At 37.6% G+C, this 17,795-nt stretch overlaps 1 protein-coding gene across 2 annotated transcripts in view; it reads right to left on the bottom strand.

Moving 5' to 3' along the window:
* Positions 1 to 2,809: 2,809 nt before the first annotated feature.
* The window catches only part of TFEC (transcription factor EC), a 39,650-nt gene continuing 24,664 nt past the window's right edge, over positions 2,810 to 17,795 (bottom strand). For both annotated transcript variants that reach the window (XM_014282042.3, XM_014282040.3), the window contains exons 5-7: positions 16,497 to 16,572; positions 8,011 to 8,158; positions 2,810 to 7,127 (exon numbers count right to left, since the gene is read on the bottom strand). In XM_014282042.3, the coding sequence (XP_014137517.3) occupies positions 6,747 to 7,127; positions 8,011 to 8,158; positions 16,497 to 16,572 (605 nt within the window). In that variant the 3' untranslated portion in view covers positions 2,810 to 6,746. The remainder of the gene's footprint in view (positions 7,128 to 8,010; positions 8,159 to 16,496; positions 16,573 to 17,795) is intronic.

Here is a 17,795-nt window from a genome sequence, read left to right on the forward strand (position 1 = left end):
GGTCTGTAGTAGGGAGAGCTCTTGGCCTGTACTGGGCTTTGGCTATCCTCCTGTTCAAACCCCCTCAAGTTTGGTGGGAGGAAGCCTGGGAGGTCTGCAGAGGAGCTTGAGCACGTTGCCAGATGCCTGCTTGCTATCATGGGCAACCAGATTGTGTAACGTCAGGTTTGGAGTTAACGGATTTTGAACCTGTTACGTGTTAGCAGGGTTGGAAGGTGACCCCACTCTGGACTTGAGGCAGGAAACCTGCCAGCTGTGAGAAAGAAATCCAGGTGGGAAGTGAGACTGGGGAGAGGTGTCCCTCCCTGGAGAGACGGGTGGACAGGGCTCATCACCAGCAGCTTGCTTTGTTTGGCAATGCCAGCCGCGGGGCTGATTACAGAAAAGAAGGATTGCTGTCACTGCCATCTGCGTGGCACAGACATGCGGTCCTGGGACATCCCTGGGATATCACCAGGGGGTGTCTTGGGGCACAGAAATATTACATACTTGAACTCCAGAGGCCTAAAAGAGGAAGCAAATTTCTTATCCAAGAAGTAAGTATTTAAAATGCAAAAGCACTTTGAGGGAGCCATTACTTTTTGAACGATTCCTCCTTTGTACACACAATGCCCGTCTAGGAATGTTTATGTTTTGATTCCAGAAGATTAATAGATACAGTATCACTCGAATCAAGGCACTTACAGAAAACACTGTTTATTGCCTTGTTTCACACAATGGGACATTTCCAACATTAATGTATCTGCTAATCCAGCCATCTGTGATGTAGCTTTCTGGATAACCTAGCATAAAAAAAATGTATTTTTTATTAATAAGTGAAAATTAACATCTGAAGTCCCACCTAGAAATCAAAGGGAAAAAGATCTTAAGTCCAGGGTCTCCGTGCTGATGCAAGGACTGCTGTTTTCCAAAGAAGTAAGATGATTAGGATAACTGGCTATCCAAATCTTTTGAGATCTACCCTGTTATACCCTGATATGTTGCTGTAAGATAGGGGACTAAACAAAAAAGAGTAATGACTTTTTCTGAGGAAACTACATGGTGGGTAGGGATGCCAACATCCTAAAGCGCATGAATGAAATGAGTGCATTAGCCACAATCTTGGCACTTTAGTACATATGCTTAGGTACAGGGATCTCATTTGGTGAAAAAAAAAGCAGGTTTGGATAGTAGCCAAGATGATGTAGCTCAATGACATTTGAAAAAAATACTGGTTATTTCTTATGATTTGGGGCATTTCCCCTTCCTATACAAAGTGGTTTCTATCAAACTCATAAGCATATGAATCTCTTTGACTATACTATTGTTCAATCTGCCTGTTCATAACTCAGCCTCTTATTCCATTATAATGCTTGAATGATTCACATGCAATGTTTCCAATCCACTTTTCCTATCTTGTGAAACTTTTTAACGAAATGTTAGCATTTGCAGGCACCAGATGTTTTGACATAAGGAGAAGCAATATGTAAATTTTAATCCATGCTAGGAACAATAGCCTGAAGGCACCTTTTTCTTATTATATGAATCATATACTTAACCACAATGTGGTGGATTATAACAAAATCATCACCACCCTGAATATAGAACACTTATCTTGTGGTTGCCAATTAATGAAACTGATATATATTTAACTTGATGGGTACCAGTGATTTAACCAGTAAGCCTTAGCTTACTTCACTGTTTCAGCCTCCTTTATAATTAGACTTTTGGTCTGATTGTTATCACAACTTCATACATTTTCCTCTAATCTTCTATTGGTTGTCAGTACAAATGATGCTGACATTAAATCGGTTTGTCTGTCAATTGCAGATATCACTACTTTTAATCAAGCAGTGTATCACATAGTGCTTTTCCAAGCTCTGAAATAACTTTTGATTTTAATTTCTGAAACTGTTTATTTAATCGGTAAGTGTCCAAGTCTGCAACAGGCTGAGCATTGCCTTTCTTCAAAGTGAACTGAGGGCTCCTCGTCCCTCACAAAGGAACGAAGTACCTTTTATGATCAAATCCTAAGTACGTAATAAATATGTAAAAAAGCAAAGCTTCTTTCCACAGCTAATCACTGAACTTTAAAAAATATTTATAATAATATTCCGTTTTAATACTGATAGGAGTGTCTTAATGATCTGATGAAACAAAGAGCCTGGAGAACATCTTTATTACAAATAGAATGTTTATCTGATGTATACAAACAATGAACACTATTTTACATGAAACGCTGAACTACTACAAAACTATAGCTGAAATATTTATTACTACTCAACAACTTTTTTCATCATTTTATGCTCAGAAAGCACCAAATATCTTCTAAAGAAAGCAGCACTTTTGATACTAGGAATTCCAAATGCAATCCGAATTCTTCCTTCGTTAAATAAGAGTATCTTTTAGTGCCAAATGTTACCTAATTATCAGCTTTAAAAAAAATGTTTTACATCTTAAAATACAATATTCTGTTTATCCTAGATTGTCTGGGGAACTTCTAGTACATTAAAAGGTTTTTGTAGAGCTTCTTAGTGATTTAACTGATATCATCATGCCTGCTAGCAATTTCGCAACATTCTGAAAACACTTTCCATAAATCAAAGCCTTTAGCAGCAGGAATAAGCAGATGGCAGGAGACCATATTAAAGAATGTATCAATTATTTTTATTAATGAGAGGCTACTGGATCATGATGTATCATAATGGACTAAATGTTTAGCAGTTGTGAAGTGTTTTGTCTGCTAGGTATCTCAGATGTTCTTAGTGGATGTTATTATATTGTCTTGTGATGGTATTCTTTGAGGGACCGGATAGTGAAGTTTCACAAGGGACATATAAAAAGATGTTTTAATTTCAGTCCTTTAATTGTATTCATATAATAAACATAAAATACCAGCATGTATAAAATGTATTTTTTTAAAGATTGCATGTACAATGCATAATAAAGTACATTCTGTCTGCATACATTGACTTACAAAACAAGATACTATATGGTTAACAATGAAAAATAGCAATTATTATAAAAATATTCTACAGTCTCATAATAGTAATGTAAATGCATTTACTTATCTAAAAGACTTAACATAATTTTAAATTACAGTAATTTTACATCCTCCATTCATATATACAGCCCTATTAAAGTCAAAAGGTATTATAATAACAATGTTCTTATTAAGATTAAATGACTGAATTATATTTAGTTATTTTACTATGTAAAGAGACTGTGTTCCTGTTTGTTAAAACTGTTTGCACTTAGGGTAGCTTTTCACACTAGCCACGTTATGTGCAACAAAATAATTTAGTTTTCTGTTCTTTTTGTAGTAACTATATCCATTCCATGAATTAAACAGGATGTTAATATTTCAGCTCCCTTTCCTTTTGTGTAATTATCAGTCTGCTGTTTTGTGTATTCTGTGGGAACACGTCCACCAGCTTTGAACAGCTGCTATTGAAAACAAACAAGAACTCCTCGTTTAATACATGTTGACAAAAATAGCCAGTTCCCCTCACCCCCTGCCCTGCTCGAGTCAATCTCTGGAAGTCTTTACATTCTTTTCTATGCCCAGAGCCATAGATATACTATGCATCTCTTTCATGAGATTTCTTTAAACAGATCTCTTTAGGAAATAGCTAAAAAGTGTATTTCCCTTGCACTATGGTACAGTGCAATAAAACTCTCATGGACAGCAAAGAAATTCTGCCTGAGGGAGGATGTCAGGATTTGTCCCTGTAGTCATGAAATCCCTTTCCTCTGTGCAAGCCGGTAGGACCATGCTCTGCTCTGCTCTAATGGTCCTCTCCGCTCCACAGCAGCCTCACCACACCTGGGCTGGGAGAGGGCACGCTTACTCCAGAAAATCTGGGACATGGTTGCCAGCGCACACACATCCCAATACCTTCAGTACCACCTATTCACCCCCAGAATGTCCTACTGTTTCTTGCACTCTACGCCACCATTTCATTTCAAGGGTGATGCTGTAATACAGGTTAAAGTTATTAGCTAAAATACTAAATTATGATGATTTCCTACTGGAAAAAACGTGATAGTAGTGAGACAACATTGCCCTAATATACACCTACAGGTATGGATACATTTAGTGTTTTGGGCAAGGGGGGGTGGTATTTTGTGTGAATGAAGACAGCTTGAATATGTTTCATGATAGATGCAATACGGTACATTGCAAAAGGAGCATTCACTATCTTCTGTTAAGCTTTAGACCGAAGCAATTGTCAGAAGAATGAAAATCAACTTTAAAAAATTTAATGGATGCACTATAATGTTTTTTTAGAACAGTGCTTATAAAAGTGATGAAATTCAGGATGTTATTTAAAGTCAATATAGTTCAGAAGTATGGTCTAACTCCCATGTAAAAGTTCAATGGGAAAGTCATGTAATACATTCATATTTAATTTCTTTTTCTCCATTATGAGCAATCCACACTGGTGTATTTAAAACTAATGTAGTAGAAACTGCAGTACGAGGACAAATGGCATTTGATATCAACCAAGTGCCTCTTCCTTTCACCAGCTGAAATGGACAATACACATCCCACACTAGACATAATGTGGGCATAAATGTTACTTTTAATTTAGCATATCTTGTGTTCAAATGTCAATATTAGCTCATTGTTGGCAAAACTATGACAAAATGCTTCCTCTTTTAATGAGCCTGATGTATCCAATTAAAATGCTGATCAGTCCTGTGTTGTTACCTGTAGTTAATACTCATTTCTTTCCTACTACTACAAAAAAAAACCACCAAAAACCCACACACACACCCCACAACAAACCAACAACATAAAAAAAGCGATAACAAAAAAACCCCACAACCCAGAACCCTGTTGATTGTTGTTATTCTTTTTAACCGTGCAGTGGAAGCATATCATATCCTCTCCTGCAGGTCAGGTGTGTGCTGGGCTGTGTGTGAATCCACACAGGCAACAAGAAAATCAGTTCTACTCTGTTCAGCTTACATCCAAGTAGTTTGCATAGACTCATAGAAAGACTTGAATTTCCTAAAAACGTAAATAGTCTTGTGAAATTGGATACTCCATCATCTTTCATAGCCACTCAGATGTAATTTATTATCCCACTGCTAACGTTCCAATTAAGAAACTATTGTGACACTGTCTGGGTTGGTCAGGAATGGGCAAGGACTCTGAGGAGGACCCAGGTACCAATAAGATGCAATAAGAAGAAACAGTTAATCTGGTTTTGGATAATATGTTTAAATAAATGTAAAATGTTCATATAAACAATCAACTTTAACCTCTTACTATTATTTCCAGTACTGTGACACTTGTGGGGCATGAGGCAGGCTCAGTGACAGCAAAAGTAAGACACACTTTTGAAATATATTTTAAATTGTTAAAGAACTCCCTAGTGTGGTCTTTTGGCTTTGGTTGAGGAAAAGCTATGAAGAACTTGTGCCAGCTTATTTTTCCATGTATTAATATTACCATTAGAATGATTGCACTTAATGTCCTCCAGGAACATACATCTCTTCCCAGAATTTCACTAAGTACAGAAATGATATGCCTTCTACCTGTCCTCTAACTGCCAAGCTTTTACTGAGTCATCAAAACACATTTTCTGAATGCCCCCTCCTAGCAAGCTAGTTGTGAGCAGCAGTGCATTACATCAACACTTCTGAAAACCCCTGTCGGTTTGAAAAGTCTTCCTTTTCTGCTTTTCTGTAGTGAATCCCAAGCCAAATTTGAAATTAAATTCTCTTTGTTTCAAGTGTATGCAAGGGGGATCTTGTCATTTCCTTCTGTTTCCAAATGGATCAAAGGCATGCGTATGGATAAGTAGAGTCCCTTTGGAAAAACCTTACTGTGCTGCCAAAGGACACTGAAAGCGTTGACCAAAAGCACACTGTCGTGTCTCTGAATTCTGATGTCTTGCACACAAAAAAAGGACACAGTTTGAATATTCTTGGGAAAAGCAGCTGACACAGCACTGTTACTGGTAGTGCTTGTTTTAAATTGTGCTAATTGTAACACAGAGCATCTTTGTTGAGTCTGGTACGTCCATACAGTCTTTCTGCTGAAATGTCATACCATTTTCTGTCTGAGTTCGTTTGAGTCTCTGCCTCTACGTTAGTTTCCATTTTTCTTCTGTATCATTAAAATATATATTAAAAGCCTGCTTTTTTTCGCAAATGAAAATTTTTTAAAAAATGGAATTCCATGAAAAGCTTAATGGATTTTCTCCTTTTGAAGAGAAGCCTACACAGTTTAAATTTCATGCTCACTTCACTTGTGTGAAAGGATTACCGTCTGTTTGTTCGGATTTTAGAACCTGTAACATCTCTACAGTTCCCAGCTTAAATAGTTCCCTGTTGCTTCTTGTTTTGTAGGATTTGTAGATATATAAATAAAAGAAATTAAAAAATCAGTAGAACTCATGTTTATAGCAGAGAAAAGTGAACACAGAACGAAGAGAGAGTTTGAATACACTTTTGTAACATGGGTATTCCTTTTGTGGTAAGTATTTTCATAGAGCTATAAAAAGTCATGGAATAACAGTAAAAACATTCCCAGTGAAGAAAGATTTGTGCAAATGTCAGCTGTGAACAGAGGGTGTGAATTTGGGGCGAAGTGGTATGAGGTCATCTCCATCTCATTTCCATGTGAAGCTGATTTAAAACCTTGTCATGTAGTAACTTATCTTCATGGTGTCTCTCCTTTTTCATATTTAAAATAAGCACAAACATCATGCCTATGTTCAACTCAGTCTTTTAGCAAGCGGCCCTTTCTGGTTTTATAAATCATCTCCATCATCTGTACTAAAGCTGCTTCTCCTGCTGCTCTCCTTTGACGCGGCTGGGGACGTGGAGGACAAGAGTGGGTCTGTTCCAAATGGTGACACTGTGTCATCCAGTAAAATCTCCTCTAGCCGTTGCTCTTCTTTTAAAGCTGCACTGAAGGACAAATCCGTGAAATGTGAAAGTGGATCAGAAAAGGCTGTAGATCCATCGCAAACATCAGAATTCGGTCCATGTGCCAGAGGCATTTGTTGAGAGTAGTCTACAGCGTTCTCCTCTGGGTAAGACTGTTGCTTGATGACCTGTGCAGCTAAATCAACAGCACTGAGTGAAGACATGACTGGAAGGCCATGTGCACGTGCCTGGATCTCTAGTTCCTAACATTTCAAAGAAAACACAATCAGATAATGTTTTAAAAGACAAACCAGTGTCTTCAGAACTATTGCTATAAGTATGCAGATCATACATGCAAAATTTGTCCTGTTGTGAGACTGCGCTTTAAATTGTTAATCTGTGAAAATTTGCCACTCGAGTGTTTTTATTTCCCCTCCTGTCCTTAAGCAACTGTCCTACAGGAACAAAAGAGGTAGGACAGCCTCTCTAAATCCATAGCATACCGAGCCAAATAAAGGGAACAGAAACGTTGCAACGTGCCCATTCCTATCCAGAGAAACAGAGGATACTTGATGATGCTTATTATATACAGGCATATGTGCAAATCGCCATATGTAAGAGGATTGAATCTATCTCTGTCTGTCTGTCTCTCCATCTCATCTTCCTATGTGTCTATATTCAAATCTTAAGTTTCAAACCATACAGGGCTATATTCTGCTGCTTCCTGTCACAAACAGATATAACATGGTACACTATACCTAAGGAACTGTAACATGTGAGATGGTTACAATAGGAAAATGTAAATACTGAAGGGAATTTGGTGTCCAGTATTGATTTTTTGCTGCAAGGTTATACACTTTCCTTCCTTTTTTGGCTTTCTCTGGCCCTAATACATACATAAGGAAACTGTTTGTACACATATTTCTTAACTTGCCATGTATTCCTTTATGTAATGTCTAATAATCAAAGGAATTTCCTAGGAATCTTAAAAAATACCCCCTCCCCAATATACACAGCAATAAATAGGGAAAGCCAATTCATTTTTAATAAATGCCATTTGGGGGAAAATGATATAGATTAATAAAATTTGATGAGGGATAAGTACTGGGAAAGCTTTGTAGTTCATGGTGACGCTCTTATACAAACCTGAATTCGGAGTAGAAGTCTTCTGTTAGCATGCTCTAATTTCTTCTGCCTGTGTTCTAATTCTCTGGCTCTCTGTTGTTCTTTTTGTAGCCACTTGATGTACTCCACTGATGCTTTTAAAATAGTTCCTTTGTTCCAGCGCATATCACTGCAGAATGTAGAGATAACCTTTTCACAATTGTGCATGTCAGCAGAATTCATAAGAACTTACAAAATCTTTTACATTAATATGAAATAATGATTTACATGACTATTATTCACTCTTAGATATTATTGCTTCTGAATGGAAATTTTAATAGAATAGTTAAGAAGCCCTTATATAGTAAAATTAATCCCAGAATGAAAATAAGTGTCAAAAGAAAGTAATAAAGTGACTTTTTGTGGGAGAGCTAAATGCAATATCATGATTCTACCATTACAGTTTTTATATTTTTAGTGAAAATTGCTTTTATTATTAACTCTAAGATTAAAATCTATGTGCAGTATTTCTGCATTAATGAACTAGGAAATATACATTACTGAGGACTTAAGCCTAAATTTTTAAAGATCATTTTGAATATACTACTCCTTTTACCTGACTTACTAATGAGGTTGCTTTTATGCTTGTGGAGAAAAAAAAAAATGGTCTGTGCTGAATGCCAGTCCTCACTGATGATAGACCAGAGAAATCACACTTTCATAACCATAATGGCTATGAAATGACAAAATTCCAGTTCAAAAATCTTGAAACAATATAAACCAAGTTTAAATCCACAGCTACATGCATACCACAACGCAAAATAAAAGCCTTGCAAAAAACCAAAATTAAACCTGCCCATCATTCAGGAAATCATGGTTTAACTTCCAGCTTACAAGCAGTCTTACTAACAATACACTTGTTCAAATGAAGCTGTTGAAGGACTTCCATGTACTCATTTATCAACTTTTCATGTATTCCTTTCTGTAAGGCCTTGGAGGCCTTTGAACAAGAATGAAATGTGTTGAAAATATTTAATTTCTAATAAAGTTCAGTACTTTATGATACACGATGGGCCCACTGCATTAAATAAATACACAGACAAAAACGGGTTTATCCAGACTCTCCACTTCACTACAAGATGGCTTAGACCAAGCAGAAGATTGGCAGAGGTTCTGGTCCTGTCAAACAACCCTGAGGAGGAAAAAGCTATTTAAACCATTAGGAACCTGGGGCTGGGAGTGACAAGTAACCATCTTAGTGCATTTATTTATTTTTTTTTTAGTACTTATTCCAAATACATATACGCTGGCATTTATAAAGTCAAAGAGAAATATAAATTATTCCTTCGTTGCTTTAATTAATGAGATTTGCTCCTACTCACATGCTCACCTAGGGTGTGTAAAACTGTGGTCTGGAGTGGATTTATTTCAGAGGTGTCTATGCTTTACATCCAGCCTCTTAAGAATAAGTGCTTAAGGAACCTTGCATCCTTACCCCAAGGCTAAGCACCCTTACAGACTTCCACCAAAGCAGTTGTCTTTCTACTGAATATATAGGGGAAAAGCCAGGCAGGTACCAGATTTAGGGACCCAGACCACCTGCCCTTTCCTGATTTACTGTCCTGGGGATAAAAACTTATGGAACCGATAGCTTTAAAGATGCTCAGAAAAATATGCAAAATTATTTGTGATAGAGGATCACAGTATTTGACCATATTGTAGAATTTATATCATTTGCTAATGATTCGGGAGAACCAGCTTTCTGATCAGAGAGGGCTAGAATTCACATCGCTGTCCTCTTTGGGCAGCACACAAACCTCAGGGCTCCAGCACCCTGGGACCTCCCCTCATCTCAGTGATGTGGGCCAGGAGCGCACAGCTTTAGGGATTAGAAGGTGAGGAGGTTAGAAAAAAAATAATTATTGTCTCAGATCCTGCCCAAAACATTAGAGACTGCGCACTAAAGTGTGTACATATTCTCATTTAGACATTCCACGGTCAAAAAAAAAGTAAAGCAGAGGTGGGATGAGGTGCCAAGACCAGAACCTGTCTCCCTCTGAATCATCACCTCCCTCCCAGTTGAATCAACCCTCTGCCTCATCCTGCTTCTCCCTGTACTTCTTGCCCAGGTGGGAGGACAGAACATTTTCCTGCCAGTTTCCCATAAACTTCCTCCTAGGAGAGGACTTTCACCTTGCGTGCAGAGTACCGATGCTCAAATTGTAAAGGTTAAGGAAGCTTTTAGTACACATGATGCTTATTTTCTGGACAGATCTTTGCCTTCCATCAGCACATTGTGATCTTGTTTGCTTCAGACCTCTTTAGAAAGTTAGGGAAAATAGTGAGAGGTCCCTATTTACACCTGAGTTGCAGTGGAGTTTGAAAGGCAGCAAGGTGCCTCTCTGCCTACACCAGAGCACTCCTGAATAAATAAAAGCAGCTAAAGTTAGGACAACAGCATTTCAGCCTGGGAATCTCCCCTGTCATCTCAGATATGAGCTATATGTGCTATATATAGCTCCGAATTACAGTAGGGTTTTGTTTAATTTCAAGTGAAAACAACTGATTAAGGACATTTTAATGGCAACCTGAGAAGTGCTACAGTAATAAGAATACCTATAGCATAAGCTCTGGAGAAACACAACCTTCCTAGGCAGCGGGGGTCAGCTCCTCCTAGCATGTAATTAAGACAAAACTAAGCCAGTTTTAGGTTGATGGTCTGAACATAAAAATGTAGCACTATGAAGTTTTTTGGCATATATGTTAAAATGGAAATAATTAAGACATATAATAGCAGGAGAAAAATCCGCATATATCACATATTTGGAAAATATTTTGCAGTGATTTCACAAACAATTCCATGTCAGGATATAAAATGTCATAAATTCAAAATATTTTTTCGTTAATTTTTCTGATTGACATATAAGGTGTATGTATTCATGACTGTATTTGGAATTTTTTGTGATAAAACTTATTTATGTTATATGTAATTGACAACCTTCCTGATATTGCTTACTTTTAGTTCATTTTGTCTTGATAGAGTTCAATTTTTACATACATGGTAGTGATTTTTTTTATAGGTTGAAATAAATCTTCACTGGAGGGCTAGTTCCTAGATTCAACCTGCCAGAGAGATGGATCTGGTCAGCTTCTGTATGAAATACATAGAGATAGATACCTCTTGTGGTAATATTTACAAATTTGAGAGGCAAAACTATCACGGAGCTCTAGGATGAAAATGCTGTGGTTAAAATTATCGTTTAAGAGATTCTGCTATTTTTTGTGTGTGTGTCTGTCTGGGTGTATGCATGTATCCCACATATCTTTTGCATTGCTGTCTATACATACATATACCGACTTGTGTCTTATTAAATGAGGAACTTTGAAGTTAAATCTTCCAATGTCTGAAGGCAACACAGCAAAGGATCAGCTGGTGACCTTAGAAGTCAACTTATCTTTCACTCCATGTCTCTCTACTTATACCAGGATCAAAAGAAAATACCAAAGATGTCTGTGCTAGTTCTGCATCACAAGCACTCTCCATTCATTCTAGCCAGAGCACAATACAGCATAGGACAGTGCCAGGGAGAAACAGAGGTCCCGTGCAGATGTGCAGGGTTGGAAGAGTAGCAATATCACTAACAAGGATGAAGGCAACCAGGGGCAATAGCATGGGGGAGGTGCCTACACAGCAATAGCCTGCAATGCATCTAGCTCTGCTTAGCAGACAGGCAAGTAGATTCATCTACGATGGGAAGAAAAAAAACACCTCAGCACTTGAAGATGGATTAAATCCAAGCACAAGTGCATTAGAAGAATTCAGAAATTCTCTGATCAGTTATTTGTTTTCTGTTATTTCTCTGAAAATGCTGACTCCTAATTTGGGCACAAATGAAGTTATCTGAAAAATGATAAAAGTGGCACTAGGGAACTGTGGGGTTTGCTTTTTAGAGGTTTATAAATTGTGCTTGCTCAGTATATAACAAAGATAAAATTTGAAATAACAAGGCCTACAAACCCATTTGAGAGGCTTTAAAAAGTGAGCAGACACTGTCATTCTATTGGAAACTGCTTTATAAAAACAGACAAAACAGTTGCACTCACAACTGGTTTAAACCTACAAAGTTAGATATATGTAGAGGAATGAAGGCAGTGGGTTAATTAACATTGATAACATGCAGCTGTGGCCTTGCTTCAAAGGCAGTGGGTTGATTGACATGGATGATGTGCAGCAGTGTCTCATTCCTGCTAAGTGGTTAAATAGCCCTGAGGAGTATGGGAGGGGAGTGGCTGGATGGAAGAGGAGCAGTGTGGTCTGGTCTCTGGAGAAAGGAGAACCAGCATGGACAGTAGAATCTGATTGATGGTAAAAGCCTTGTTGCAGCCTACTAGTTTGTGCTGCAACAGGTCTAGATCAACTAGTTTTTGGAGCTAGCAGGAATTCCTTTCTTTCATGTTACTCTTTCATTGTCTGTTAATTCCTTGTTTATATTTTTTTCCTTATCTATTTTTATTGTGTGTATGTAAGACTTTATCCTGTAAATACTGAAACACATGGGATACTCTATATGTGAAACAAGTCAGTTGAGAGCAGGGAGGTTTTGCAGGCCTGATCATCAGCAATGACCTCTGCAAAGGAGGACTGTGTCTTGTCTCTCTGTCTGTGCATGTGGTACAATAACTTGAAATTTTTAGCAACCTATGCATGTGTTATCTAGTTTAATCAACAGAGGTCTACCATGCTTGACATTATTTTCATGGAAAAGTAGCAAATAACTAAAAAAGCACTTTGTTTTATTAGCTTTTGAACCCTAGCTCCTCCTAACTTTAACAGCTGAATCTCTCTACAAATCTCAAATGCCTAGACCAAAGCATGTAACTCTCATATAGGAGAGTTTCTCTTTTAGGAGAAAAGAAACATAGCCTTGAGACTGATCTTTAGCTCATTTCCATTAAAGTCACTTTAAAGTCGAAGGAGCTCTACCAGTTTATGAAAGTTGAACTCCTGTAGGAAGAATGAGAGCATCTGGTCATCTAAGATTAGATGTAATTAATGAAAACAGAGTTTGGGAGGGGGTGATAGTCACAGTGTTTGCCAGCCACAGAGCAGTTATTAGAAACAAATATATTTGTGAAGCTGAAACGATGTTTGCAGACCATTTCTTCCCCTATTTCTGAGAAATTAGCTGTGAACTATGCTTGCTCAAAGAAATACTGTGAAAGACTTTGCACTTGTTTTGATGACCTGTGCAACTACAAAGGGTGCCCTCCTGAAAGAGGCAGCAAGTTTCCATTTTACAACAGCGTGAGTATACCCAAGCTTTTCCTTTACAAGAAATGTGGCTGTGCTGGCCGCTAGCGGGTCTGTCCACAGACACCAGAGAGAAGGTCAGGCACGGGCAAATGCCGAGTGCAGAGAGGGGAGAGAGCAACCCACTACTTCTGCTCAAACCCTCAGAGGTTTTCTTAACATCCCAGTTCTGTAAAATGACTCAAATTCTTGAAGGAATGATATTTTTTTCTTCTTTGTCTTTCTGACAGTTCTAGTCCAGCTACCACAAAACAGTTCTTGTGTAGGGATTCCTAGACTCCATCACTTGTTAGCCACTGAAAAGGTGGATTCTGAAAGGCTGAGCACAAAGGTACCATGAATGGAAAGGTGTATGTGTTTAAAGGAGCAGGTTATGAGGTTTTCAGCAAAATATGACTGTTTTGGGCCTTTTTTAAGCTCTATTTATTGATTACTCTGCATAATTGTTTTGCATATCTGAATCATCTACCACTTGGACATTGAAAATACAAATGGGTCAAAATTGTTTGCAATTTATCTCAGTTTTCTAATGCTCATGAAGTGAACTTAAAGCACCCATTCATTTAAGCAATGTAATCCACACTTTTCATCAATAATTTAAAAAAAAAAATGTAAAAAGAATAGGGGTTTAAGCCAGTCAAAACAAAGTCCCCGTGGTACCTCTGCAGGAGCCAAAAAAGTTCACTACACAACTAACAAAACAAAAGTGAAATACCCACACACACACACACCCCTTCTAAGAAATATAAATCTTAAAGTTTCCAAATAGCATGCGAAATGTTCTTTTCTGTTCCTGAGTCTGAATGTAATCTTCTTGGAGCCAGCCACCTGGGACAAGCATGCTAACCACAATGGCTTAGTTATAGTAGTATTTGCTCTTCAATGCAGAGGGTGATCTCCTTCACTGTCATTAGTCCAAGCATCAGTAAGGTTTCTCCTTTTACAGCTAAGTTCCCACTATAAGAAGAATCTTCTAAAATCAATATATGAGGTGAAAATACTATGTGTGATACAATACTTTATCTGTAACATTTTAAGAGATGATACATCTCTTTCTTTCAAAGAAGAGGGCAGATTGGGGGCGCAATAAGGTGTTATGGAGGAAAAAGTAAGACCTGAAAGAAAGGGTAAGGACACAGAGTTATGATTTGGCAACACAGGACCATACCATAAAGAAATAATAAATTTGTCTGCTCAGCCAAAGGAACAACGTGGTCATCAAATTACTGTATTTCCACCTACAACCATTAAAAAATGTTTACACTTCCTCAGATTAATTTAACCTGGCACCAAGCTATAGCAAAGTTATGTTATAACCTAGTTTTTCAAAAGCCTCCTGCACTTTTTGATGCTTCTTTTTGCTTAACACCAGCTTGAAAGCTTTTAGACAGGCCTATTTTCAAAGGGAGTACTGATTGCCAGCCTTTTGAAGACACCAGTCGTCAGAACCTGAGACACTTAGGTTCACCTCATGCTTTTGTAAACATAAGCCACTCTGGGGCTATCACACTGTTGGACTCAGTCATGGGTTTGCAGACTAAAACAAGAAAAGGCAAAGTCTTCAGTATCTATACCTGAAACTTTTTCATCAGGCAACAATGCCAAAATCTGTGGGTAAAATCCATTATCCACTTACTGGAGCAAAATTACAGGTCCAGATCATTCATTTTAAGAAAAGTCTAAGTGATTGCTCTAGGTATTAATAATGTTTTGAGTAAGTTTATAAAAAAACCCTGAATCCAGACCAAAACATGTAACTGAAACATCTCTGTAGGCAATCAAAAATCGCAACTGGAATTTGTAGTTCATGCCCATTTCTAATTACAGTATAACTTGCTTCTGTTATTGCTTTATAGCTGCAAACCAACAGTGCCATCCACTGTTTTTCTGAGAAATCTTTCAATTATTTGCCAAAATGGTCTTAAATACTGAAAGAAGCACCAACAAACTTAAAACACTTCCACCAGTCTGTGTTTGCAACAGATCGCATGTGGCCAAAACTTTATTTAGGTACTTAAAGCACTTCTTATTTAAAATCAGCTGTAATACCTAATTTTATATTCATAGCAAGAACACGACCATTTATCTAATCTTGGGTGGATACTGTGGAAAGAGCTGAGTCCATGAATTCCCTACAAAAGATGCAATATTTTAACTTTCTTTCCAGTGATTTCATTCCGAGTGGCTTGTTATGCCAACCTTGTACTTATGTAAGGTTCAGCTTTATGTCATTATAGAAATCCTTAATGTAATAAAAAATTTCTTAGGCCTAAGGAAAACAAAAAAGCTGAAATATCAATAGATGTTTTCATTTGAAGTATCACGCAGATCTGTATTGACATAAAAATGATAAAGACAAAATCTGTATAATCAATTTTATGCGAGTCACAATCATGCTAGTGCATGGTCTTAAGGCTTCCTTGATTGACATGATAAATCTAAGGCTAAAGTTCAACATTAAATATCACACTGAATTTTTATTGCTAGTCCTACAATAGGCTTTCCTACTGAGACAGCTTTTTTCCTATTGATGACAAATACAAGCTTTAAGGGACTGCAGGTATGGTTTAAGCAAGATGTATTTTTCTATTACTGTAAGTATATGCATTAGTATAAAATGATATTATTATAGCAATTATAGCAGTTGTTATTTTTCTCCTTGCATTTTAGGACGATTTTTTCCCCTGCATTGAATGGAGGACTTTTGAAAACTGCTCAGTCTATAGACTCAAGATGATTTTTTTATTATTTATTTATTTTTTTCCTTAGGCAAAGGGCAGACAGTGATAACATGCGTTTTGGTTTATCCCACTAGAGGGCCCGTGGCAAGGGCTGAAAGCATCACTCCTTCCTTCTCCAGAGACACCACACAATTGCTCCGAGGGACAGAGAGCTGGACTTTTTTTCTTCCTTTAGGTTTTGTTGGGTTTTGGTTGTTGTTGCAGTTCCCCCCCACCCCTCCCTTCCCGATGCGGTAGTCTCGCTTAAAACCCTTGGAATTGCTTTTATTTTATTATCCTTTCACATAAATTTTCCCAACAGGCACCAAAAATCTGTCAAAGGTTTGTTATTTTTACAGGCTGATCTGAGCCAATGATCCAGCATGGAAGATTTTGTATCCTATTTCTCAACCCTATAGCTAGTATATGCAACTGTGGGGTTTTTTCCCCTTTATTTAAACTATAAACATTATTATAGGAAAGAATGTTGAACTCACGGATCATTAGACTTGGGGATGAGTGTGCCAAGCTCCTTGATTCGGTAATTAATATTATACCTTCTTCTTCTCTCAACTGTTAAAAAAGAAACAGTTAATCTTTTTAGAGTGAAATATTCTTGGAGAAATTAAACGTAAAACATTTTAAGTAGTTAAAAACAAGTCAGTCAATGTACAGAAAATTCATTCCTCAAATAGGTGTTCCAACACGATCTCTTACCTGTCTCTGATTTACTGTCAGGAGAAACTCCATGCTTAGCACTATCTATATATCTTACCCTACCTGTAGGTTTCTCCCATTTACAAGTAGACTCCTAGAGAATGAAATAGTCACATGTTGTCAAAATGTGAGCTAACGCTTCTTTTTTTTGTGATGTTTATGTATCTTTTCTCCATCCTGATCCCACCCAACTGATTTTTCAGTTTACGGGAGTTTTGCTGATGACTTCAACACAACTCATCAAGCATTCCAGATTTAGGCAGAACTCCTGCTACAGATCTCAGCTAACAGCTTCACTGTCCCTAATCTACAGGTACCAGTACTGGAGATATATGTTTCCATATGGACATATGGGAGGGAGGACATAACTGCAACTGTATCCGTTCACTGAATCTGAGAAAGGTTGTGTCGCAGAAACACTGCAGCCACAGCACATCTGTTTCCTTCAGTGATGGACAGCAGAAGCATGCTTACAATAACATCTAAAACATCTGAGAAATTAAGAAAAACATAATTTAAACAATAAAGTAATGTTTTCTGTATTTAAATTTGTGCTTCTCCTAACATAAACTACATATCATATCTTGGTTTGCTTGTAGTTTAGTTAGAAAGGAAAAAAACCAGAAAATAAGGTTCTTACAATTATTATAAAATTCCCCCCCTCTGCTTTTAGTCCACTTTATCAAGCATTGTATTGGTTTCCAGACTGGGGGTGTGACCCTTCCCTGCCCAAAGGGTCTGTCACCTTTCTGTCTCCCATTTCACTAATTAGGAGATAATTCTCCTCTGCTTCCTCATATGTTTTTCTCCAGCTACTTTTACATGTAGAAACGTCACACTTTTTAGTGGATAGGCCCAAAGGACATCTCATCACCTTGGGGGATTTCTTGTGCATAATTGTGGCATAGAAAGTATATTCAGTGAGAATGTAGTCCTGCTGTGGTAGTGCTAGCTGTCAGAGACCAGCAGTGATGTTCTACTGGTTTAAACTCACACTTTCCTCCACTGCTTCCATGTTGTACTTTAACTCATTCCAAACCTCACTGAATGGACAGGATTCAGCTTTGGTCCAGCACTAG

Source organism: Falco cherrug, chromosome 5 (genome assembly GCF_023634085.1).
Source record: "Falco cherrug isolate bFalChe1 chromosome 5, bFalChe1.pri, whole genome shotgun sequence".
Taxonomy (NCBI): domain Eukaryota; kingdom Metazoa; phylum Chordata; class Aves; order Falconiformes; family Falconidae; genus Falco; species Falco cherrug.